The following is a 27,963-nucleotide window of genomic DNA, read 5'->3' as shown; positions in this document are numbered from 1 at the left end:
TAACTGAAAATCTCCCCGTGTCCATTTTCTCCCACTCCTTCAGGTGCCAGTTGCCCCTAGGGGTTCTACCTCACCCCCAAGGACTCATCTCCCCAGATAAGTAGACTTTTCAAGTTCCAAATCCCTCAGGCCACATTCAATTTAAGATCCTCATCTCCCTTCACCCATAAGAGCATTCATCAGTCCCACTCCCTCACACCTTAAAATAAGACCTCCTTCCTTAACTCCCTTTTCAGTCTTTCCTCATTCCTTATAAACTCTTCTGTAGAATATTCTCTTTCTGAGACCACAGAAGTCACCTTCTCATTGCTAACACTTGATGTGCCAGGGTCTTTCTTCAGGCCTGGGAAGAAGTCCCTTAATATGCTCTCTTTTGTCACTCTGTTGCTATTGCTGCCCTTGCCTGACACATTTGTTCACCCCTCCTGGATTTCTGTAGTAAGTAATCTATTCAGTTCTGGTTTTCTTTCTAAAAATATTTTAAATTCTTCTTCATTTTTGAACATCATTCTTTTGCCCTATATTTTTTGTTATTGAGTTGTTTTCAGTCATGTCTGACTCTTTATAACCCAGTTTGGGATTTTCTCATCAAAAATACTGGAGTGATTTGCCATTTCCTTCTCCAGCTTATTTTACAGATAAGGAACTGAGGCAAACAGGGTTAAATGACTTGCTCAGGGTCATACAGTTAGTTTCTGAGACAGGATTTGAACTCAGGAAGATTAGTCTTCCTCAGACTAGGCCTGGCTCTTTTATCTATTGAGCTACCCAGCTGCCTTTGACCTACATCAGATTTGCAGGATAAATCACCCTGGGTTTGCTTCCTTAGCTCCAATGATTCTCAGAATACATTATTCTATTCTCTCTTTCTTTTTCTAGTGGTTTCAAAATAATCTTGCATTTTTCAAATGTCTTTCCCTTTGTATTAGAAGATCTTTCCCTTGATGGCTTTTAGAACTTATTGTTTCTTTACTAAATTGTTAAATTTAATCACTCTGTGTCTTAGAGTTTGCAGGCTTGGTTTTCTTTTTTTTCTGGAGATGATCTGTGAATTCTTTCAATTCAAATTTCATTTCTATGTTCAGAAGTTCTGGACAATTCTATTATTTTCTTCATTATGGTGTTAAGGTTTTTTTTGCCCTATCATATTCTTCTGGGAGACCAATGATCCTTAAATTTCTCTTTATATCTTGTCTATGAGATCAGTATGTTTTATTTGCACAGCGAGCAAATAAACAAACATAATTTGTTTTTCATTCATGTCTGATTCTCCATGACCCCATTTGGGGTTTTCTTAACCAAGATGCTGGAATGGTTTGTCATTTCCTTCTCCAGCTTATTTTAAAGATAAGGAACTTAGACAAACAGGGTTAAGTGACTTGCTCAGGGTCACACAGCTAGTAAGTGTCTGAGGTTGGACTTGAACTCAGGTCTTCCTGATTCCACACCTGGCATTCTACCCACTGTACCACCTAGCTGCCCCTAGCTAGTTAGCATATTTTCTTTTAATTTTAACATTTTTTGCTTTTCTTCTACATTGTCCTTCATTTAGTGTGAGAGATGGGGAAAGGGTGCTGAGTGAACTCAGAGTCAGTGAGTATTAGCTCTTGTATTTTGTTTTTTAACCTTCTTTTGGATTCTGAGTAACCTTGACCATGGAAACAGCTGAAGTTGTTTTTTTCTTTGGTGTACGGTTTCTGTTTTAGAGAGATTTAAGAGGTCATAGGGATTTGAGGAAACATCTAGTTCACATTTTTTTGTCTTTCTTGTTAACTTTCTTTTTTAAAAACCCCTTTCCTTCTGCCTTAGAATCAATACTATTTATTGGTTCTAAGGCAGAAGTGTGGTAAGGGCTAAGCCAGTGATAGGCAAACTACTGCCTGCCGGCCAGATGCTGCCCCTTGAAATGTTCTATCCCCACATAACATTATTCCTAATCTGACGAATACAATGAGGATACAATACAATGAAACTTCAAAAGAGTTGTCTTAGAAATAGACTGACAGATGAGCATTTCCTTTCCTTTGGCCCCCTCTTTAAAAAGTTTGCCCATCACTAGACTAGGCAACAAGGGAGTTTAGGGGGGGGTTAGGTGACTTGCCCAGGATCACACAGCTAGGAAGTGTTTGAGGCCAGATTTGAACCTAGGACCTCCTGTCTCTAGACCTGACTCTCAATCCACTGAGCTACCCAACTTTCCCCTCCTCTTAACTTTCTTTGCAAAAAAGTTGAGATTTTCCCATTTGAAATTTTTGTAGTATATAAACACTATACAAATATAATGGAGAACAATTTAAATATACTTGAAATACTTAATAATTTCCCAAATCTACTCCTACCTGTTGAATTAATTCTATTTTATTGTTACTTTGTTGTTTCAAATGTTAGTTTTCATAGTATCCTTTGAGGTACATGAACAACAAATATATTATGCTTGTCTAAACAAGAGACCTGAGTTATAAAAGGTTTGTGATGAGTCAAGTGATAAATCAGAATTAGGCCATATGGTAACAGAATAGTTAGAAAAATCTGTTGCCAAAGATACATTATCTAGTTTGTATTTAGTCTGCAAAAATGTTTTTAGGGTGTACTTGTAATAAAAATATGTTACATTTCAGTGCTGACTATGGGTATTTGTGAACTCAAGTATATAAAATAAAAACCTATCAGTCAATACACTGTTTTGTAAGATTTTTGTGATTGAAGGTCAAAGATGCTTATAAGATTAATATGTATGCATTTTTATGACACTAACTCTACAGTTGTTAGATGTGTCTCCTTCAGTCAGGTTCACTAGACTATTAAACAGTTCATTTAGAACAGTGATCTGCAAACGTCTGATCCTTCACCTTGAAGAGCAAAAAAAATTTACTCATGTATTCCTAATATATGTATATTTACTTCTTTTTGAATCATATATCCAGATGTTAATTTACTACTGATGTTATTAAACATTAAAAATTAATGATTTTGAAAGGTTTAAATAAAGATGAAATAATTATGTGATCTTTGAGTCAATAGGGACTGATAGGAGTTGACTGAGTAGAGGAGTGACACAGACTAGTCCTTTTTGTCAGCTATGTGGAGGATAGATTAGAGAGGTTAAAAAAAAGTCTCCTTAAGAAACTATTGCAATAGTCTAGGTGAGAGGTGATGAGGGCCTTTACTAAGGTGGTGGTGATCTGAGTGGAGAGAAATAAGAGATGTTGAAGTAGAAATGACAAGATGTGGTAACTGATTAAATATCTGCAGTTGAAGGAAACTGAAGAGTCAAAAATAATGCCAGAGTTTTAAACACGGATGGCAGAAATACAGCTTAGTAAAGGGGCAGGCTAGGGGAAAGATCATGAATTTTATTTGGGGTTGTTGAGTCTGAATGCCTATAGGACATCTTGTTTAAAGTGTCTCTGAGACCGTTAATCAGTTAATGATGTGATATTGGAGCTCAAGAGAGACACTAGGATTGACACTTTAATCATATATATATATATATATATATATAGCTAGATATATATTGATAACACCCCCAATTAGGAGCTATGATAATAATAATAGCTAACACATATAGCATTTACTATGTGCCAGGCATTGTGTTAAATGCTTTACAAATATTATCTCATTTGATCCTCATAACAACCTTGCAAGGCACGTACTCTTATTACCCCTATTTTATCGATGAGGAAACTCAGGCAAACAGGGTTTAAAAGACTTGCCCAAGGTCACACAGTTAGTAAGTGTCTGAGACTGCATTTGAACTCAGGTCTTCCTGACTCTAAGCCTAGCACTTTATGCATTTCACTATCAAGCTGATATTGATAATGGTGTAATAGTGGAAATGGAGAAGTGGTCAAATAGATGTGAGGAAAACCAAGAGAAAGGAATGTTATGACAAGCCAGAAAAGAGAAGAGAATAAATATCTTGCAGGATATAGTAGGCTGCAGTGAGGTCAAAATGGATGAAGATTGAATAGAGGCCCCCTTGTTTGGCAATCAAGAGAGCACGCGTAAATTTGAAGAGAAAAGTTTCATTTTTGTGGAGTCAAGGAAAATGAGTTAGTTTAGAATCTGGGAAACTAGAAGGGTACCCTCCAATGAAATAGGAAAATTTGGGAAAAGGGTAGGTTTTGAGAGGAAAGTTTTGTAATTATTGTCCATGTCTGTCCTGTGTGCTACTCTCTAACATACATGTATTAATCTTACAAGTTATCTTTGACTTTCAATGAAGGGTTGTGTATGTGTGATGTTATTGAAATTTTCCATATAGCTCCTACTGATTCCTAGGTCAGATTTCAGTTACAACCTTCCTGAGGAGTTAGTAATAAGAGCAGTAGCCTAACCCCTGCTTTTATGCAAGTAGGGCTAGCTGTTCCTTAGAAGGTCCATTCAAGGTTTGTTTAGCCCAAGGTACTAAAAGCTCAAGTTGTTGACATCACATCCTTTGTCATCTGAGGACTAAACAGCAATGCGGAGCTCCCAGCACTTTCTCAGATGCTTGGCAGCTAGATCATGATAGGCAACCCAGACAACAAAGTTTTGCTCAGCTGAATCAACTCAAGGTGTCCTCAATGCCTATCTTTGATGACTAGGTTTCTCCTACTATAGCTAAGTAATTTCCTTTGGGTAAGTGTTCAATGATCTTCAAATGTCTTATTTTGTTTCAATATCAAACTTAAACCTCCCAAGGGTCCAAGCTATGGCAGGCCCAGCCCACAACAGGAGGAATATTGAAAGAAGTAGAATAGTTGTGTTGGAGACAAGCCCAGGATGGGTTATTTGGGGGGCAGTGGAAGAAACCCATATTTCTTCTCTATGATTGATTATACACATGCTCCCTTGAAGTTATTCCATGCCTCACTTTGAAGACTGCTGATTTAAAAAAAATCATAAAGTTTAGTTGAAATCTGGGATAGAGTGACATTAATCAGTTAGCCAACAAGCATTTATTAAGTACCTTTTATGCCCTGCCTTGGAGTCAGGGGAGTCAACATGTACAAATATTGGTATATGTGAAACAGATACAAGGAAGCCTGGAGATGGAAAACTACTCCCAGCTGTGGGTAGAGGATGAAGAGACCATAAAAAAAAAAAAATAACGGGCAGAAAGCAATGGTTAAGTTGAGTCTTGAAGAAAATTCCAAAAGGAAAATCCCAGATTCCAAAAGGTATTGGGGAGAGAGAAGTGCATACCAGTCATTGAATAATTTGCACAGTGAGTGCGAAGACTGAGACATAAGTTTGAGTTTTGTGTGGTAGGAACAGGAAAAAGTCTAGATTAACTAAACTGTGGAGTTTGTGGGGGCCATGGAGAGGTACAAAGGATCTAGATTGTGAAGAATTTTAAATCCCAAACTGGAGTTTATATTTGATCCTAGAGGTAAAAGGTAACCACTAGCACTGGGGATGGAGAAAGATGACATGGCCAGACCTGCACATTAAGAAATTCACTTTGGTGGCCCTGAGGAAGGTAGATTGGAATGGTGGGAGACCAGAGGTAGAGAAACCAATTAGGAGGCTATTCGAGTAGTCTAAGTGGGAGCTAATACAGCCTTAATGAATTTGGGTGGTAGCCATTTGTGAGTGGAGGAAAAACGATGTATGTAAGAATTGTTTTAAAGGCAGAAATGAAAAGATTTAGCAATTGTTTGGATATGTGTAGTGAGAAAGTCAGAATGACATAATTATTAACCATCTATCTAGATGTTTAACAACTACTTCTCCAACAGAAAGGCCTTTGGGTTTTAGCATACAAGAAATTTCCCATTTTAGGTGGCATATCTCTAAGTGGCTGTCTTCTTCATTGTAGAGATGCTTTTTTTTTCCAGTCAAAGAAAATGTTAGGATAGGAACCTTTGAAATGTTTGTATCACATCTGAGCCACAACATTTGGATAGACTTTATCATAGACCAAAATATCATCAGGATTTTTAGTGGTAGTTCAGTGAAATTTTGAGGTAACAAAGATTCACTAGGAAGTATTAACCTAGGATTGACATGAGGCAGATTTAGGTACCAGGGTATAATAGAAAGAGTACTAGAGGAACAGGTGGGTGGCTCAGTGGATTGAGAGCCAAGCTTAGAGATGGGAAGTCTTGGGTTCAAATGTGGCCTCAGACATTTCTTGGCTGTGTGACCTTGGGCAAGTCACTTAACCCCCATTACCTAGCCTTTACCATTCTTCTGCCCTGGAATCAATACTTAAGTATTGATTTTGAGACAGAAAATAAGGGTTTTGTTTTTTTTTAAGTACAGGATTTAGAGTCAGAGGACTTGAAGTTCAAATCCTGCTTCTAACACTACTTATATGATCTTGGACAAGTAATTTACTGATTTGAAATTTCAGTTTTCCTCATTGTAAAATGAAAGAGTTGGGTTAGGTGATTTCTCAGGTTTCCTTCCAATTCTAAATTTGTGGCCCGGTGACATTATGAATTGTTTCTTCATTATAGAAAAGTTATATTGTTAGAGTTAAAATGTTAAAGATTGTTGGTGTTGATGTATATATTTATCAGTCTAGGTGAAGAGGATTAAAATTAAGTTGTGCTGACTAGAATATCAAGTTAAACTTTGTTGGTAATGTGAACCATTAAAACCTGTAAAAACTTGTTTATCAGTAGTTTCCAAGTGTGAGGACTTTAGTGGTTGCTATAGCTATGTTTTTGGTGGCATAATAAGCTGAACATCATGCTGTGCCTGTTGATTGATTGAAAATAATCATATTGTGTTAAAGGGAATATTCTACAACATTCCATAGAGGCCTACTGGAGTCTCTTTCATCTTACACAAAGCTAGTTTCTTGCAGAGGCAAATTATGCAAATCAGTGCCCAGTGTTTCATAATCAATTAGTTCTTTGTTGCAAGTGCAATGTGTTCTAGGAGAACAAAAATACTGTAATTTGGTGTTTTTCAGTAAGTCAAGCAACTGCTGTGATAAAAAAAGTATACTTGTCAACTGCTTTGAACTCTTTATATACTTAAAGCAGCGGTTGTCTTTTGAGAAATGTACTCCTTGCATTATGGCAGGGCTTTTGTCTGACAATGCATGCTTGGGCTAGGAGGGAGGGAAAGCAAGTCCAACTGTACTGTACTCATCATGTATAAACAAAGCTGTGCAAGCTGCTTGTGATAACAGATGGCAATCGGGCTCAACTTCCTTTGTATTGAACCGACCTTAAGTGCTACAGTTTAAAATCTACTTGTACCCATTTAGAAGACTTTTTTTTTTTAAAGGAAGATTACTTCTGGTTAAAATACCATTAGTTTTAAGTGAACCTTTGATTTTGGACCAAAAAAGGAAGGTGAGAGAGACTTTTAAAGCCTTTGAAAGACAAAGTGTAAATTCCATTTGCTAGAAAGTTAATTTCTTCAGTTGTGAAACTTGTGTTGCCATCTAGTGGATAATGTGTTATTAATGTGTTATTAATGTAATAATACCAGCATATTTAATTTTGATTTTGCTGCACATCATTCTTTCATTAAAGGAACAGTAGTACTTCATGAGGATAATTCTAGCTTAGAGGTTTAGGAAACTATGCCTCCATACTTCAGAGATCCATTATTTTCTTAATGTGAATCCTGCACACCTACTTCTGTCTTGAATTGCAACCTGTCCCAAGTCTTTACTAAAATCCTGTTCTGACGGTGCTTGTCAAAGAAGTGATTCTGGTGCTTAAAGGTTTTGCGTCTACAAAGTTCTGTCAGATATTTCTACCAACCTGGAAAGGCTTCTTGTACAGACTGGGTGACTGTTGGAGCTTCAAGGGTAGTACTTTTCATTCAGGTTCATTGTTGGAACAAAATGAGGCACTGACAAGTCACTGGAACTTGTTGCAAATTCTTGTTCTGTTAGGGCAAAATAAACCTTTGTTAAAGTGTTCTGGAAGTAAGGAGGGATTGTACTCTAATTGTGGATGGAGGATAGAATGAGGCATGCAACCAAAAATAAAACAGATTTATCCCAAGGAGAAAAATCCCATAAATTAATCTTAAAAAAAGATGCAAACATCCTCAGTATTTCTTGGATTCTGTCCCTTCTCACTATTCACACCACTACCAGCTTAATTCAGGCCCTTATCACTTCTCAACCAGATTATTTCAAAAGTCTCCTTGTTGATTTCCCTCTCTGATCTCTCCATATGCCACTCTGTTCTCCACAGTGCTGCCAAAATGATTTTCCTTAATTGAAGATCTGACCCATGGCTCTGTCCTGCTCAGTAAACTTCAGTGGCTCCATCTTGCCTCTAGGATAAAATAGAGACCCTTCTATTTAACTTTTAAAGCTCTTCACAATCCTGCCTTAAGCTGTCTTTGTATAGCTTCACTGTACATCACTCCACCTCTACACTCCTCAGTTTCACCAAACTGGCCTTCTCTTTGTTCCTCTGGACTGACACTCTTGTGTTTTGGCTTTATGCCTTTGCATTGTAATGTATGGAATGTGTCCTTGGGTGGAATGCATTTCCTATTACTACCTCTGCATAGAATCCCTTTTTCTGCAATGCAATTCAAGCACTGAAACCTTTCTAGGTCTTGTTAACTGCTAATGCCTTCTTCTCAAAGACCCTCACATTTAACTCCTCTGTGTATTTATTCTCTTTATTTTTTTATGTGCTTTTATTTCTTCATTGTCCCCTTTGTTGAAATATAAGCTCCTTTCGAATAGGAATTGTTTTATTCATTGTCTTTGTATCCTAGTACCTAGCACTGTGCCTAGCACATAGAAGATTCTTAATAAATACGAGTTGATTGAACTATGATGGTAGTCACTGCTTGTTGAGATTTCACACTGAGCTCAATTCTGCCTCTATGTTTTTTTCTTTTGGTCAATTTAAGCCTCATGGATGCCTCACCTAGGAAATACTTAGTCTTTTCCTGAATGTAAGAATCTATTAGATTCATATTTTGAATTTTACTATTTTTTTAATAATTTTACTAATTTAGTGATCTCATTTACTACAGATATTCTCACTTTTCTTATGAGTTTCTGATTACAGCACTAAATTAAAAAGATACTGCCTATTAAAATGAAAAATATCAGTGGAAAATGTATTATTTCAAAACTGCTTGACATAAATATGGGTTCTGCCACTAATCCTGGTACTGTGACCTTGGACAGGTCATTTAATTTATTGGTCTTATCCACAGAATTAAGAGGTGTGACAGCTAGACTTTTAGTCAGGAGAGACCTAGGTCCATTTCCTGACTGGCATTTAATAGCTTTGTGACAGTGGTTAAGTCATTTTAGCTCTCTGAGTCTCAGTTTGCCCATTGGTAAGATGGGGTTAATTCCTTTACCTATGTCACAGGGATGTTATGAGGATCAGGTGACTATGTGTGTGTATGTGTATCCACAAGTTGAAATATATGTATATGCCACACACACACACATACATCATATAAGGTATTTTGCAAACCTTAAAAGGAGGATATGTGTTAGTTGTTGCTGTTATTAGGATTTTTCCAACTCTGAAGTTTTGTCATTCTTTCTACATAAATCCATTTAAAGAGCTTCTTACATACTCGTTTCAGTGTGAGCATAATTTTGCAGTGACTAAGTCAAGTAAATTTTATACTACTACAAAGTCAGCTTTTAAATCTGAATGTTAGCTGGGTGGTTTTCCTCTCCATTCTGCTATATCTACTTAGTCTTTTAATTTTCCCCTGTCTAGCTTTACATGACTAAGTACTTAGTCACTCTTTTCTGCCTGTGACAACAGAGTGGTATCTCTTTCAAAGCAACTTCATTAAGTCTCAAACCTTGTTCTTAGAGGGAAAACTTTAAGAGTAGAGGGAGATTTTTATCTTGGCTGATGTTAAGTTAATGTAAGCCATTTACCAAGTATAGTTGATGAGGTATTAGAAGACTGGATACTGTAAGGGGTAAAAAGGGGTTTTGATTGAGTAAATATTAAAAGGTTGGTCGCTAGGGGATTGAACAATTATCAGTCCCCAATTAAAGAATAATCTCAAGGTAAAATGACTTTTATGGAAATTTATTTACAAATGAGAAGAGGAAGTAGAAATAAGGAAATAAGAGAGAGGATAAGATAGGATAAGCAATCTAACACAGCAGGTAATTTGCTCTGATCCCCTAGTTCAATCTAGGTAGATCTAATGAACCCTCAGCCGAGGGAAATCCGGCCTTGATTCCAAGGCTGGAAAGCCAGAGGCCTGAAGGGCCTCGAAGGTGAACTAATCAAAAGCTTCAGCCACAGAGTCTCTATTAAAAGGAAGTTTAGAAAGATTCAGTCTTAACATTCGCCATGTGGAACAGTCTCACTAGCTCCAGACCTCCTCCAAGTCCAGTCAAGAACCAGAAGAGCTTCTTCAGGTCCCGTTCACAAACCAGAAGAGAGGGCCCAGCTCACTGAGGTCTCTTTTTAAAGGGGCCTCTTTTGCATCACTTCCTGTAGCCTCCTCTTAGTTTACATGTCCAATCACAACAGACAATTTTCTTAGAACTGCCCAGGGGCAGTCAGTAAATTCTGATTTGTTACTCACTCTAACACATGTGGGTTACAAACCACCCAACTTGTGAGTTAAATGGAGATGTTTTCACCTTTGGTGATTAAATCTAAAGATGGGCAGGGTAGATTTAATCTCATTATCATAATACTTCCCAGTGTACCTTCAGCAAAACACTTACTCTGACTGCCTCAGGTGAGAAATGTGTATTGTTGCAGGGTCTAGAGAGAGATGGACTATTTACTATTTAAGGTCCCTTCCAGGTGGGTACAGAAAAATAGATCTTTCTAGACCCTATATTTTAGGCTCTAATGCATAACAAAGTGTAACTTACTAATATTAAGTGGTTTCTTTAAGATTACATCCCAAAATATGATTAAAATTGAATACTTCATATTAATGAGGAACCAAATATGAGTTTACTCATCTGAGGATATGAAGCATTTTTCTGAATATAACACATCTATTTAAGATTAGGTTTTAATCCATAAATAAAGGAATCTCTAATACTTTTCTTTATTTTGCTTTGACCCTTCTCTAAGTCAGCCAGTCTTCTCAAAACTCTAAATTTCCATAACCACAATGAATTAATATAAGGCTTCTCTGCAAACTGAGGTAGTGATCTCACAGGCGAAAAAGATATCACCCAGATTATAAGAACAGGCTTCTCTTTGATGAAATGTGACAATGCTCAGAGTTCCAATAGATTTCACATAATGAAATCCTTTACGCATGTGTTATCAGACTTCAGTTTCTATAACCTTAGGATCATTAGAATTTTTTTTTCTTTTGGGTATCTTTGGTCTCTGATACTTTCCTAAGGAGTGTTCTCTACTCAATAGAACAGGATCTTTTGGGGAAGATTTTGAAACTTCATCTCGTAGAGATCTTCAAATTGTTACCTTTACACTTTCCCATTGAGATTCCCATCAGGTAGATTAGCAGCATTGACAGCATCACCCCCTATTCTATCTTGACTAGGGCTTTTACTGTCATTTGCCAACTCCTGCCCTCTCCACCTATTAATTTTTATTTTTTAATTTGCTTATCAGTTGTCAAACTTTTATTCTATGATGAACTTGAGTTGTATGTTTTTCACACAACTCCTTGTGGACCTTTGTGTCATTATTATCTTATCCATGACTATTGATTAATCATGAAGTATATCTGTTGGGGCAGATAGGTGGCTCAGTACATAGTCAGGCCTGAAGACCTCCTACCTTGGCCTCAGACACTTTTTAGCTAAGTGACGTTGGACCATAGCCCTTACTGCTCTTTTGCTTACAGTTGATAACTGTTATAATTATCTGTGAGGTCTCTTGTATCTATTTGAGGTGGTAGAAATGATGTACAGAGAGGAATAAGATGACACTTCTCCTTTATAACAGTTGCCCAGGTAGGATCCTCAGGTCAAAAGAGGTTTATCCTTTAAGACCCACCTGGGGTTAATTGATATATTGATTTGGGCTCTTCAGCTAGGATAACGACGATATTCTGACTGCGTTGTCTCCCTTCCCAAACAAGCTTTGAAACTGATTTAGGGAGGTACTTTAAACTTTATATATTAAACAGGAAGGATAAGGGTAAAGGACTGTGGTATAGGAGACCCTACTTTAATTATTACTAATGAAACTCTCAACTGCTGGCAAATGAAGAAACGATGTTAACTTCCCTCTGGTCAGCCTGGCCAGGACTAAACCAGAGTAGGTAAACTGCTGGGAAATCTTCAGCTTCTTCTTCTGTAGCTCTTCAGCCTTAGCAGTGGAGTTGTCCACCCTTTCCACCCTCTTCTCCGTCTCCTGCCCACTTCCCGGATCCGTCTCGGTCCCTGGGAAACCTAAATATCTAGATGATGAAACTCCTAATATCTAGGGGCAGTAGACACCAAGGTGGTGGTCAGGTACAGGTTGAAACGGTATCTCAAGTACAGGAAGAGTTTGCAGAGAGATGTTTGCACCCTCTCACTCCAAGACCAGGATCCACCGATCTCCAGCCTCAGCACAGGTCAAAGACCCAGAATCTCTCCTCAGGGTTCTCAACTGCCCCTCCTGCCTCTCGCATGCCTCCCTGGGAACATTCTATCCAACTGACTTATTTGTCAATCAAAGGTGAACTTCAAGCTCCCAGAGATTCAATATAACATAACTCAGTATTGATTCTAAGACAGAAAGTGTATCTCTCATATGATAAACCTAAGAGGATTTAACATTTTGATAGTGAAAACTTAATCATGCAGAGGTCAGCTAGTTGACACAGTGGATAGAATTCAGGCATCGAGTCAAGAAGACTCATCTTCCTGAGTTCAAATTCAGCCTCATACACTTAATTAGCTGTGTGACCCTTGGCAAGTTACTTAACTCTGTTGGCTTCAATTTCCTCACCTATAAATGAGCTAAAGAAGGAAATGGCAAACACTTCATTATCTTTGCCAGGAAATAGGCCCAAATAAGGTCACAAAGAGTTGAACATGACTGAAAAACAGTTAAACAACCAAAGCAATTTGCAAGCTTAGAGCCGAGTAGGAATGACTTGGCAAGTGCAAAGAAAATACTGTTCTAATTACAATTTGATAATGCTGCTGCTGTTAATAGCTAATATTTATATAACATTTATTATGTGTCAGTTATTGTGCTAAACACTCTATAAATATTATCTCATTTGATTCTCATAATAGCCTTGCAGGAAACTGCTGTTATTATCCCTGCTTTACAGATGAAGCACCTGAGACAAGTAGAGGCTAAATGAGTTGCCTGAGGTCACATACATAGTAAGTGTCTTGAGTCTGGATTTGAACTCAGGAATTCCTGACTACTGGCCTGGTGCTCTGAGTGCTGTGGTGACCCCCTATGTTCCAGTAGGTAGCACCATGAATAACTGCATTAGAGGAGTAGGAAGTGCTATGAGATCAGACGAAGCAAAAAGGAACTTCCCGCTAGAGCAGTAATGGGCAAACTTTTTAAAGAGGGGACCAAAGGAAAGGAAATGCTCATCCGTCAGTCTGTTTCTAAGGCAACTCTTTCGAAGTTTCATTGTATTGTATCCTCACTGTATTTGTCAGATTAGGAATAATGTTGCACTGCTGGATAGAACATTTCAGGGGGCCGCATCTGTCCTGCGGGCCATAGTTTGCCCATCACCGTGCTAGAAGGATCAGGACTTGATGCAAGACATCATTTAAATGTTGCTTTGAAGAAGAAGAACATAAACTAGCCAGATCTAAGACTCTGACAGCTTTCTGATTCTGTGATCCTAAATTACATGATAGGTAGCAAAGGAAGATGTCTTATGTGGGAAATTGGTAAATTATATATGTGCATATGTAGAATAGTGCATTGGACAGTTGATTTAAAGCAATTTTGTGGTTTCTGGACTTGGGGGGGGGGGTATGCATTACCATCCAGAAGAAACACTAAAAAACACTAAGCGCTGTAGATTTCTTTCTATCTCCATTTAGAAGTGATCATTCCCTTCAAGCTCCCAAATCATTCCAATCTCTCCTTTAGCCTTTTCCCATCCTGTTATAATAATTTGGGACATCTCATCCATATCTTTGAAGGCAGGGACTTTGCCATTTTTCATTTTTATGCCTTTCAATTCAACAAACATGTACTTAGTACTTACTATACACAGACCACCATCCTAGGCAATATGGAAGATAAAAAAGTTTACCTAAGATACAGTCCCTACCTCCATATAACCGTGGTAAGACTATAAATACAATACAGAATTGAAAACAAAGTGCTGCATGAACTCATTACTGACCAAGGTGACTGGGGGAAGCTTCAAAGAAGAGATTCCATTTGAGTTAGGCATTTAAGAATAGTTTGGAATTAACTAGATCAAATGTAGACATTCCAGGTATTTGGAACATTAGCAAGGAACACAGGTAGGAAAAGATAGTGTGATTGGGAGATACAGAGTAGTCTAGTTTCACTTGAACACAGAACATAAAGCAACAAGGAGCAGGCTTATAAAGGTAAAGTAGCATCAGCTTCTGGGAGCCTTGAATGTCAGACTAAGGAGTTTCAACTTTACCTGATATGTAGTAGAAAGCTTCCAAAGAATTTTGAGCAGATCAATAACTTAACCAGATCTCTTTGCATAAAGGTTACACAACAGTGTGTGAAAGCTCTTTTGAAGAGGGAGAAACTATAGGTTGAGAAATGGACTGGGATGCTATTGATTATGAGCAAGGTGAAAAGTAATGAGAAAGCAAGATTCACAGCATATTATGCAAAAGGAATTTATAGTCAGTGAAATCAACTCAATTTAGTGACTTTTTCAGAATTTGAGCTGAATTGAATTAAATCATATGATAAAACATAGTAGAGAGTAGTGAATTGGTGAGTGTAGAGAGAACAGGTCAGAAAAGTTGGATACCAGAGATTTAAAAAAAAAAAAAGGTAAGAGTGTTATTAACTCAAGTAAAATTCTCCAAAATTTTGAGTTTAATGAACTGAACTTCCTAACATTTTAGCCTGCTACATACAGTAACAACTTGGTGCATTTATTGTTTGGAAGCTGGACAGAAATGGAAACTCTTGGTACATTTTAGAGAGAATGACAGATAAATTAATTTAAAATTTATTTTAGAGTAAAACAGTATGTCTTTTTTTTTTCCCCTTCTAGATTTCCCATATTGGGAAGTTGAGAGACTTTCTTCTGGAACACAGGAAAGATTACATTAATGCTTATAGGTAAGTGGCTATTTTCCAGTATCACTTCTGAATATTTCCAAAGGTACAATTATTGTTGAACTTTTATTTGATCCTGACTTTTAAAAACTGGATCATCAATGTTAAAATTATCCCTACCATTAAAAATTTTACAGAGCAAAAAATTTCTTTCCTTGGCAGCTGCTAAAAAACACCTAGAAATGGTATCTACAAAGGGAATCAATGTGTACCATTGCTTTGAAGGAGTTTATTTTTAAAAAGAAGGGGGAAACATTTTTATTGAGTCCAGGAATTGATTTTAGATAGAGATTATATTTCTGAACAATTATATAGTCCTTATGGATAATTCCAACCTACAAACCCTCCAACCAAATTGATCAAAATTTGCTAAATTTTTTAGATTAGTCATCAGTTTTAAAAAATTTCTCAATTACATGTAAAAACAATTTTTAACTTTCACTTTTTGGTAATTTTTAAGCATACATTTTTATAACCCTTTGGATATAATTGTTAGATCATATCGCAACTCCACCAACATATAAAGTGGGTATCTCAGAGCCATTTGAATTTGAATTTCTCTAATCAGTAGTGATTTACAGCATTTTTTCATAGTTCTGTAGCTTTGATTTCTTCTTCTGAAAATTGCTGTATGTTTTCTTAATAAATATTTGTTGACTGTCATCAACGAAACCAATATAGTTTTCACTGATATAGTGTTTAAGATTTACAAAACACTTTTCTCACAATAACACTAGGAAGTCACTTGCTTTTATATTTTTATTCTTATATTACACAAAGTTCAGCCAAGGCTCAGAGGGGTGAAAAAATTTATACTGAGATCTCCCAGCTAGTAAATTTTGGCCCTTGTGAGTTTGAACCTCAGATCTCTTCTAATTATAGGTTCTTATGCTCTTTCTTTTCCTGTACCACCTTATGTCACTTTTCTTTAGGTAGCTCATTAATATTTACAAAATGCTTCCTTTACAAAAAAAAACACATTGTAATCAGTTTTAGAGGTAAGAAAACTGGATTTCAGGAGTATAAGTAATGTGTGCAGAGTTACAGTGTAAGTAATCCTCAGAAGTGAGAAATGAACTTAGATACCTGCTAAAATAAACTTTTAAGGGCATCTGGGTGGCTCACTAGATTGAGAGCCAGGGCTATAAACAGAAGGTCTTAGGTTCAAATCTGGCCTCAGATACTTCCTAGCTTTGTGACCCTGGGCAAGTCACTTAACCCTCACTGCCTAGGCCTTACTGCTCTTCTGCCTTGGAACTAGTACACAGTATTGATTCTAAGACAGAAGATAAGGATTTTAAAAATAAAATAAAATAAAATAAACTTTGAGATGGATGGATGGATAGATAGGTGATAAATAGATTGGTAGAAAGATTGATTGATAGTCACCTAACCCCAACTGCCTAGCCCTTGCCACTCTTCTGTCTTAGAATTGATACTAAGACAGAAGGTAAGAGCTTAAGAATAAATAAATAGTAAATAAAATAAAAGAAGCTTATGATCTAAATGTAGCAGTTTCCTTCAACATGCAAACTGTAATGGTGAGGCACCAGGGATGTTAATTATTATTAAAATATAACCTAAATGGTTTGTGGGTACACACTGGGTTGAAGGAGAGACAGGACCAACCAAGATAGGGAGACCAGGGTTCACTGTTTTAACTGACACAGGAATGGCAGTTGGCCCAACGGTCACCCAGCTCACCCTAGGCCAGGGTCTATGGAACCAGCAGGCAAGGTAAAAGTTTATACAGTTTAATTGTGGGTAACTAAATAAAGGACGGGATAGGGGATTCTACACTTGAAACCTAAGGGCAAACCACAGGGGGCAGGGAAGGACTTAACTACACTATCCTATTGACCTAAACCAGGCAGGGCCCAAAGGAAGCAGTACTGAAGTCACAGGGAAAACTCCTTCAAACCTGGTTCCAGCCAGGTTTGGTCAACTCAGCTAAAGGGCCTGAGGGTGGCTTTTAATTGGGGTCTCACGGTAATCCAAGGATGATCACAGGATGCCAAGAGCCAACTCCACCAGGTGATCCAAGGTACCCAGGTAAGGAGAGTGAGTTTGAAATGCTATCCACCAAATCCCAAACCACTTCCCCACTTGGTGCAGCTCTGCAGGTCTTGTCCACTTGCTGAAAGCCTTCATCTCTCAGGATCCCAGGGAATCTGGATGCAGTTTTTCCCCAACTCTGAGGTCTCCCAGGGTTAGCCACAGTTATGTCCAACCACTAATGGAGTCTCTCTCAGAGCACAAGCCCCACTTCCTGCTTCTTCATTCCATCTTGGAATCCTCCAGCCCTTCCTGCTAGGTCCAACACTATTACTAAATTAATTGCTAAATAAACCCTCACAACAAAAGATAGAAGAGATGATTTAGCACCCTAATCAAGACTACAAACATATCATGTACATGCTTGGCCAAAGAGGAGGAATGCAGTGCCAAATTATAACATAGCACTTGCAGTTTACTTTGTCTAAACTTAATCATAAATAATTGAAAATTCCTATACCCTTACTTATCTAGTTATATAACTATGAAGTGAATATTCTTATTCTTTGTTCCACAAAACCAGAAAATAAGTATTTTTACCAATCTGAAAAAGCTATTTGACTCCAGGTGGCTCTGTGTATTTGTGGGGGAAGAGCATTAAAATGTTGTTTTTAAATTTGTTGGTTGTAATAGTAATTCTCTTAACTCCAAAATGGAAACTAGAAATTGTGTGAAAATATTATTTTAAATGATAGTAGCCATTTCTTTCCTTATTTCACAACATATATGAAATATCTGGTTTTCAGCTTACTTTGTGCAAAACTGCAATATATTTTTATATTGAATCACTGTGATAAAGATTTAGTCAGTTATTTTCAATTGTAGCTGTATCTCCCAGGATAGTTACAGGGAAGATCGTGGACTAGATCTAACCTATTGTAGCTAAGTGGATAGTTTTGAACTCAGAGCTTGGAAGACTTGAGTTCAAACCCAGCCTCCAGTATTTGCTGGCTGTTCACACCTTTTGTCAAGTCACTTAACCCCAGGGCTATACTAGAGCCAGCTCCAGCCAGCTGCTGAGAGCCCACTATTATATATTGTGAGCATTAACTCTTTGGAAATCAGCAAATGTACAAATCATGCCTTGATTTCTTGTTTTCTTGATTGTCTATACTTGCCAGATAAAATGTTCATGCAGTCTAAACTTAAAAGTGTTTCATGGATGTGAAAGGTTTATAACTGAAATATAATTGTTTTTTCTTCCAGGAGAGCTACTTGTTAAGCAGTTATCAGCATGCCCCTGCTGATCTCTCTTTTTCCTCATCAATAAAATGAGGGTATTTAAAGCGCCTCTCTCACAGGATTATTGTGAGGGTCAAATGAAATAGCATGTATAGCACTTTGTAACACCTTCAAGCATTATATAAATGTTAGTTATTGCTATCATTATTATCATTAATTCCTGTGTAGGCTAGCTCCCGCCCTTTTTTCTGACCCTAACTCCCATTTCAGACCATCCCAGCCTGTCTTAAACCCTTCCCACTTCTTTGTGGGATACAGTAGGATTATCTTAGCACAACACCTCAGATATGTAAGTGTCTAATATGTGGCTCAGATTGTGGATATAAAGAAGACAATTAACACAGCTCCTTAAAGGAACAAAAAGTTTAAAATAAACTAATTGTGAGGAAAGTGTTTGGAAACCTTAAAGTGCTGCCTAAATAGAAGTTTTGCTTGTTTCATCATACATAGTAGAATGAGGTAGAGAAAAGGAGAGATTCAGACAAAGTGCTCGAGGACAGTTGGTGTCTCCCTTCTTGTCACAAAGTGCAGTCAGTCTTAAGGATTCATTCTGGCCTTCCTGTCTCTTTCAAGTCAGTATACCAGCCAGGTCCCCAGAGTATTTTTAAGAGATATCATCAGACATACTTTAGAGATCCTCTTACTGCCTATAGTAAAGGATGTGGACCCCTAAGCCTGGCAACTAAGTTCCTCCATAACATGGTTTCAATTATGTACCTTTCTAGCTTTCCTTTACATTCTTTTGAATATGTTATATTCCAGCCCTATATGACTACTAGATGTACCCCAGTTTTGTCCTGTACTCACCATTGTTCTTTCCACCCCACCAGACTTTGGGCCTGTAGATTTTATACTTCACTGAACTTTTCTTTTATTATTATTATTATTATTATTGTATTTCATTAAGAAAATTGCATTCAGTGTGCATGACTTAAATTGATCTCAGGATAATTTCACCTTAAACTAATTTTTCCGACAATTAATAAATGTGCCTCTTCCTTAACTTTCTTTAGAAGTAAGCAATGCCAGGGCAGCTGGGTAGCTCAGTGGATTGAGAGCCAGGCCTAGAGACGGGAGGTCCTAGGTTCAAATCCGGCCTCAGACACTTCCCAGCTGTGTGACCCTGGGCAAGTCACTTGACTCCCATTGCCCACCCTTACCACTCTTCCACCTATGAGCCAATACACAGAAGTTAAGGGTTTAAAAAAAAAGAAGAAGAAGAAGTAAGCAGTGCCAGCTCCACAAAATTAATGACTGTCATCTTAGTTTTCATTATTGCTGGTAGGATTTATTTTCAGTTAAAGAGGGTAATATGTTGTTATAGCTCAAGTGGGAGCTTAGCCATTGAGTTTGTCAAATTAACACTCAGACCCTGAATGTCAATTGATTCAAAGTATACCAAATAATAAAATATATCATTCAACTAAAATCAGCTATAGAACTTTTGTGATTAATAATTTATAGGTCTTCTGGGTTATACATCATATTGGAAATAGACATCTTTTTTGTTTAACTTCTTTATTGCTTCCCCTACTTAGAGAATAGTAATTATAACAACTTCAATTTCCAGAAATACTTTTTACAACCTCATGAAGTAGTTCATACAAGTATTGAATTCATATTCCAGATGAGCAAAACTAAGGTTCAGAGAAGTTGTGACTTGCCTGCAAGTAGAGTTAACAAGTTGAAAAATCAGATCTCTACACCTCTCAACACATTGTTATTTCCATCATTCCAACTCCAATTTCCATGAGGCTCTTATCCTAGAACTTTTCTTCTAGCCTCAATTGCTGCTGCTGCGAACCCTCAGAAAACAATTACAGAAGAAATCACTAAAATTTCACCAAAATAACACATATTTGTTGAATATCTACAGCTGTATGTTTTGAAAATTATAGTTAGAAATTTTTTTTCTACTTTACTTGTTTCGGTGCTTTGGTAAAGATTTAATTTCATTTGTATTACCCTCAGAAACCTATGTATAACCTCATTATGCTCTAGATAATGAGCATTCTGTGATCAAAGAACTTCACTTTGTATATTTTAAGGTCTAAGGAGTATTCTCCTTTTAAAATAGTGGAAACTCCTGTCTTTACATATTTTGTACCTCCTTATTTTTCCATTGGTTTCGAGAAAGAGAAGCTAGGTCAGGGATTAGGTAAGTATTTGGACAAAGCAACCATAGACTAATTAGAAAATTTCCTGTTTGTTAAGAATGAACTTGAGTTTGTGTAACGACTAAATGAGTTTGATTTAGAGCACCCAGTTAGGCTTAAATTGTCAATACTGTTGATACTCTTGTGGAACCAAAAGGTAGCAAAAACCTTCAGCCAGAGAGCTTTTTAGCAAGGGTTAAGATAAAGCTGGGGAATTTTAATAAACATAAAGTAGAAAGCATAAGTGATATCTAGTGAGGAAGTGAATAGTTTTCTTTTATTCTTGCTTCTAGTTTTCTTACTCTTATTTAGAAAAGCTGAATTTATATTTTATCTTTGTTCATGTAAATAAACCTAGAAAAACATTCTCCAGATATAGAGAATTCCAGGGTAGGATACCTAGTTATGGTGGCAGCAGGAGAAAGAAAAGGTGGGTGGGGACCTTTGACCAAGAGACCAAGAAGGCTTAGATACCAAGGAAGTTCTAACTCTCTTGGAGGCTAGTGAACACAAAAGATTTAGAATGTAGCAAAAGGTAAAGTCACAGTCTTTTGGATCAGAAATTAAGAAAAGTCTAGAAACTCATTCAGGTTATTAAAGCCACAAGATTTTTCTCTTTGCTTATGACTTTCTTTCCTATTAGCATATTAAAACAATTTAATGCCTCTAACAAGGCATTTTAGAAAGCAGTAATCTTATTTGCCTTTAATAGCCGTTAGGTTCCTACATATATACAATAAATGGTCAGAGCAACATTTGAACTGGTTTCATTTAATTCATAAGAAGTATCATATATAGAATTGTCAGGTCTCTTGGACCCTTGAAGATCTCATTGCTTTTTTATTTTTTTAATATTCTGTTGACTCCATTTTTGTTTTGAAGATCTTGGTCTTAGAAATAAGGCATTCATTATGGTAATATGAATGTACTGCAAAATTTAAAAAGTCTTAATGTCATTTACTACTTTTACCTTTTTTTTTCAGCCACATTATGTCTGATTATATGAGAATGACTGATACAGAACGAGATCAGATTGATCAAGATGCCCAAATATTTATGAGAACGTGTTCAGAAGCAATTCAGCAACTAAGATCCGAAGGTAAAATATTCTAAAAATAATGCCTCTTTAACTACTAAAAAAAGTATCCGTTTATATATGAGTAAACATTTTGTTGTTTCTTTGGGTTTCTTTAAGTCTTTTCAGTGTTGTAACACAAGCTGTTACAGTAGCATTTTGACTACTTTTTTTGTTTTTTTGTTTTTGTTTTGTTTTGTCTTGTTTACTTTATTTTTTAGAAAAAATTTTCCATGGTTACATGATTCATGTTCTTACTCTCCCCCTTAAACATGCCTTCCCCATAGCCGATGCACATTTCCACTGGTTTCTTCATGTGTCATTGATCAAGACCTCTTTCCATTATTAATAGTTGTACTAGGGTGGTGGTTTAGAGTTTACTTCCCAAATCATGTCCACATCAACCCATGTGTTCAAGCAGTTGTTTTTCTTCTATGTTTCCTCTCCTGTAGTTTTTCCTCTGAATGTGGGTAGGGTTCTTTTCCATAAGTCCTCCAGAATTGTCCTGGGTCATTGCATTGCTGCTAGTACAGAAGTCCATTACATCCGATTTTACCACAGTATATCATATCAGTCTCTGTGTACAAAGTTCTCCTGGTTCTGCTCCTTTCACTCTGCATCAATTCCTGGAGGTCTTTCCAGTTCACGTGGAATTCTTCCAGTTTATTATTCCTTTGAGTACAATAGTATTCCATCACCAACAGATACCACAATTTGTTCAACCAGTCCTCAATTGAAGGGCATACCCTCGTTTTCCAGATATTAAACTATACTATAAAACAGTGGTCATAAAAACAATATGGTACTGGCCAAGAGATAGAAGGGATGATCAGTGAATAGACTTGGGATAAATGAAGTTAGCAAGATAGTCAATGATAAACCCAAAGGGCCCAACTTTTGGGACAAAAATCCACTATTTGAAAAAGGGGGGAAATTGGAAAACAATATGGGAGAGATTAGGTTTAGATCAACATCTCACACCCTACACCAAGATAAATTCAGAATAGGTGAATGACTTGAATATAAACAAGGAAACCATAAGAAAATTAGATGAACACAGAATAGTATACTTGTCAGATCTCTGGGAAAGGAAAGATTTTAAAACTAAGCAAGAGTTAGAGAAAATTACAAAATGTAAAATAAATAAGTTTGATTATAGTAAATTAGAAAGGTTTTGTACAAGCAAAAACAATGCAACCAAAATCAGAAGGGAAACAACAAACTGGGAAAAAATCTTTATAACAAAAAACTCTGACAAAGGTCTAATTACTCAAATATACATGGAGCTAAATCAATTGTACAAAAAATCAAGCCATTCCCCAATCCATAAATGGGCAAGGACATGAATAGGCAATTTTCAGATAAAGAAATCAAAACTATCAATAAGCACATGAGAAAGTGTTCTAAATCTCTAATAATTAGAGAAATGCAAATCAAAACAACTCTGAGGGTATCACCTCACACCTCGCAGATTGACTAAAATGACAGCAGGGGAGATTAACAAATGTTGATGGGGATGTGGCAAAATTGGGGCATTAATGCACTGCTGGTGGAGTTGTGAATTGATACAACCATTCTGGATGGCAATTTGGAACTATACCCAAAGAGTGCTAAAAGATTGCTTGCCCTTTGATCCAGCCATAGCATTACTGGGTTTGTACCCCAAAGAGATCATAGGGAAAAAGACATGTACAAAAATATTTATAGCTGCACTCTTTGTGGTGGCAAGAAACTTTGACTACTTTTTAATTTAAAAAATGTGGGAACAAGAAGGTATAAAAGTACATTGAATTTTTTTTCAGTAATGTATTTTTCCCAGTTACATATAGAAACAAGTTTTTAACATTCATTTTCTCATATTTTGAGTTTCAGATTTTCTCCTTCACTCTGTCCCTTTTCCCCTTCCTGAGATGATAATCAATTTGATATAAGTTATACATGTGCTATCTCATGCAATACATATTTCCATATTTGTGTTGTTATGGGAGAAGGTACCTATCAGAGTACAATTAATTTTTAAAAATATATTGAGGATCTGTTTTGTTTTGGAGTTAGATAAAAAGATAAAGTAAAACATTGCCTTTGAGCTTCTAATAATCAGTTTGGTGAGGTAAGGCATAATCAAAAATAACTGGAGTTCATATTTCAATAAAAGTACAAAGGTCAGATCCAGAGTGTCATGATAATATTAACATTTGAAAATGATATCTCAGGTGACCTAATCTAACTCAAACTAGCCAGTAATCTTTTTTTTAGAATGAGGGAGAGAAGTTACTTACTTAGTGGGGGGTGGGGGTGGCAAATAGAAAGAAGTAGAAGAATTTGTGAGACAGAAAGTTCAAAACAGATTCTTTCTAGATGAAGTCATAGAGGTGGGAGAGAAGAGACAGAAATGAAGAAATTGTGAATGACTTAGTTTCCCTGAAATTATAAGAGTGCTTGAAAGGGGAATAATATGAGACAAGACAGAAAAAGTAGTTTGGAGCTAGATTCTAGAAGGTCTTGACACAACCTATAATTCTGAATAAGGGTAGGGAGGTAGCTGCTAATCCATCCTAAGAATGAGTCATATTTTCTTCAGTCTTCTAAAATTTTCTCAGATAAAATCCCACCTTCTATTAAAAAAAAAACAACTTTCCCTAGATTTCTTAATGCCAATTTTCCCCCTGTTGGTTGCCTCTCATTTATGCTATATATATCTTAGTTGTTTGTATCCATTCATTCCCATTAGATAGTGAGCTTCTTGAGAATCAAGACTGACTTTTTTCCTTTCTTTGTATCCCCAGCACTTAGCACTGTGTCTGGCACATGTTATTTTATATGTTGTTGTTCAGCCATTCAGTTACATCCAACTTTTCGTGACCCTTTGGCTCATACTCTCCATGGGGTTTTCTTGGCAAAGATATTGGAAGAGTTTGCCATTTCCTTCTCCAGTGGATTAAGGCAAACAGAAGTTAGGTGTCTTGTTCAAATTCAGACAGCTAATAAATAGTTGAGGCCAGATTTGAAATTAGGTCTTCCTGACTCCAGGCCAAGTACTAGCACATAATAGATGTTTAAAAATACTTGTCAATCTTTGTTTTTGAAAGAGAACAAAGAATACCAGTCTTCAAGAGTGAGGGCTTAGAAGAGAGGTGTGCTGTTAGGAGTGACAAGAGTATGTGGAATCAGTCAATCGCAAACATTTACTAAATACCTATGAGAAATGTACTATACTAAACCCTGGGGATACATATATAAAATTTTTTTAAATCTCTACTTTAGATAAGACAAATTTTGTGGGGGACAGAGAGAAAAGGTATGTATATAAGGCTAGGGACTAGAGCTGTGATTTCATTGGTATAGGTAACTCCCAGATAAAGTTACCTGCCATTTATCATTTTAGTTTCCTCAAGCTGAGGTATCAAATATGAGCCTTGCTAACTGCAAAACTGAGTGAGACCAAACCAGATTAAATTGTTATTGGGAAGGTTTTAATGAAATAAATTAAAATACAGTGGAGCATAGATTGTGTTAATGCTTGGTTTTCTATGTCAGCTCGTGGTCTGTAGAAATCCTTAAGTAAAGTTTCATGGTTCTTATTTCTGTTTGAGTATGACACATGGCCAGGATGGGTCAGAGGTAGTATTCTAACCCAATCTTCCTGACTTTGAAGCTCTTGACTGTACTGTGAAGGAAGAGATAGGTATGATGAGGCAGAGGTAAGGAGGGACAGCCTGTGCTTAATAAGCCCAGGGATAGGAGGAGATGCTGCTGCTGCTGCTGCTGCTCCTGCTCTAAACCTATTCCAGGCTAACTGAGTCAGAGGAAGAGGAATTATGATATTTTTTCTCTCACTGCAGGTCTGTACCTCCACATCCATCATGCTCTAGTTATAATGAGTTACATGTACACTAAATTCTCTGCTGGGATCCAGCAGAAAGGATGAGAGAATCTGAGAAGAATGTGAGGAAGCGCTCCCTCATTTGTAGCACTGGGTCATAGCATTGTTGATCAAGACAAGGGATGTGGGAGTGTTACCTTTTCTAAATATTCAGCTGTGAAACAGACTAAGAATGATAACAAAGTAAAAAAGAGCCTCTTTGGTACAGAGGAGTATGGGAGAAGAAAGACCTGACTGTGTAGATGGTACAGAAAGAGATTAGAAAAGCTTAAATATGAAGGGTTCTGGAGGATCAGAGAAGAGTTGGGATTAGTGGAGAGGGCAACTAGACTCTGAGCCAACAAAGCCTGCATTGGAATCCCTCCTAAAACATTTACTAATTGTGTGACTTAGGACATGCTCATCTCTCTGGGCTTCTGTTTCCTCATCTCTGAAATGAAGGGTACTCAGTGACTTCTGTGTATCCCTAGTTCTTTGCACAGTTTCTGGCCCATAGTCTGTGCCTAATAAGTGCTTTTTGATTAACTAAATAATAGTAAAATCAGCATGATTTTAGTCTCCTAAAATCTCACTCTTGTTCCTCATTATGATATGATTGAGTCTGTGCTCTCATAAAAACATCTTATACATCTTGAGTTCTAGCATGGCCCAAAAGATAGAAAGTATATGCCTACAGATCTGGCAATGTTTATCATTTAAGAACCGGTGTGGTCAAATTTGGAGAGACTCGGCACCAGAAGAATTCCTACAAGTAACAAATTTTTCCCAACCATAGCATCCAGTGAATGCCCTCTGCTAAGGTGTACCTGGGATCTAATCTTTTGAAGATTAGGAAAGAATTCACAAGCATTGTCATCAGAGATTTCCAAAGATTCACATACTTATTATTCAGCTTGATAGACTGATGATATTCACACAAATGGGGTCAGAATACATTAGCAGACTTCAGAATATTATCTGAAAATGATGATTAAACTTAAATTATTTAACCACAGTTTCTATTCTTTTAAAATCTTTAGCTATTATAAAGCCCAATAAATCTTGTACTTAAAATGTAATATTTCACTTGACACAACCTTCCTTCATGGTTGTAAATTTTAAATTCTTTATTCACATCAGGTGCTGTAGAAGAAGCTGAATAATTCTTCCTTTCATATAATTAAACACAAAGTAACAAAGTATTGTCTTTTTTCATTACAGCACACAAGGAGGTACATTCCCAGCAAGTGAAGGAACACAGAAGTGCTGTCTTGGATTTCATTGAAGATTATTTAAAAAGTATTTAATTTAGTTTCTCATTAAAATTAAATAAAATACAACATTTAATGATTAATTGAAAAGTATGGCTTTTATTTAAATTGTTTTATGGATAACTTAAACCAGGAAGCTTAATTTTAAAATTGGACCTGTTTGAACTTTTATTAACAGGAGTATGTAAAATTTATTCCGAGCAGAGAGCTATCCGGGTTAAACGTGTGGTGGATAAGAAAAGATTGTAAGTATTCTTTCTATTAGAAATGCACATTTCTTTATAATTATAACTGTAATTTCTTAATTGCAAAAAGATGGAAGCAATACATAAGTTTTTTGAGAATTAGTTGGACACGTGTATTCTTGGCACTAAACACAGGTAGTCTGTCCAAACTGATTATATAGTAACTTCTACTAGGCTATGTTTAGAAACTTTTGAAGTTTTATTTCCAAAAAACACATAACTAAACTGTTGTTTTAAGTTAATTTTCTTGATGGTATGATTTTCCTAAAACAATTAATGGATAGGATTAGATAAAGCACTACTTATTATGTTTCAGGCACTTTGCTATGGGTTGGAAATACAAATACAAGAAAGAAAAAAAATAGACAATCCTTGCCTTCAAAAGGCTTACACTCTAATGAAAATAGTCAACACATAAAGGGAATTGGCAGGGTAGGGAGAGTTTTGGAAAGATGGAAAAGAAGTCTGGAGAATTGGAGTATGAATTGATTTAAAAATTGAAAGGGCCTGTTGGAGGCATTTCCTAAAACCAGTTTCTTCCAAGGAGCTCATCAGTCAGAAGAGTAGGCCAAAGAAGTAGAGATTTCAGCATGAATGGGCTCTGGGGTGGAAGTGGAAAAGTAGTTTGATCCCTCTTAACCAGCTTGTTTGTACATAGTTGTTTGTATATTTTCTCCTATGTTAGAATGGGAGCTTCTTGAGGGTGGCAGCAAATGTCTTTTACCTTTCTCTGCATCCCAAGAACTAATCACAGGGCCTGGCACACAATAGGAGCTAAATAAATGTTTATTTACAAAATTACAGAGCCAAGTTAGAAGTGATACTAATAATCATAATTTTGGTTTGCAGAGTACTTTTTCTCCAATAACCCTGTGTGAGAATGTGTGTGAGAATGATAAACC

General features: G+C 36.6%; 1 protein-coding gene across 1 annotated transcript in view; it reads left to right on the top strand.

Moving 5' to 3' along the window:
* STX18 (syntaxin 18) overlaps positions 1–27,963 on the top strand; it is a 153,697-nt gene that overhangs the window by 87,712 nt on the left and 38,022 nt on the right. Inside the window, exons 2-5 of the mRNA XM_044681456.1 lie at positions 15,091–15,158; positions 21,592–21,707; positions 26,767–26,844; positions 26,995–27,061. Coding sequence (XP_044537391.1) covers positions 15,091–15,158; positions 21,592–21,707; positions 26,767–26,844; positions 26,995–27,061 — 329 coding nt within the window. The remainder of the gene's footprint in view (positions 1–15,090; positions 15,159–21,591; positions 21,708–26,766; positions 26,845–26,994; positions 27,062–27,963) is intronic.

The sequence above is a fragment of the Gracilinanus agilis genome, chromosome 6, assembly GCF_016433145.1.
Source record: "Gracilinanus agilis isolate LMUSP501 chromosome 6, AgileGrace, whole genome shotgun sequence".
Classification (NCBI taxonomy): Eukaryota; Metazoa; Chordata; class Mammalia; order Didelphimorphia; family Didelphidae; genus Gracilinanus; species Gracilinanus agilis.
This window is presented reverse-complemented; position numbering and strand designations above follow the sequence as displayed.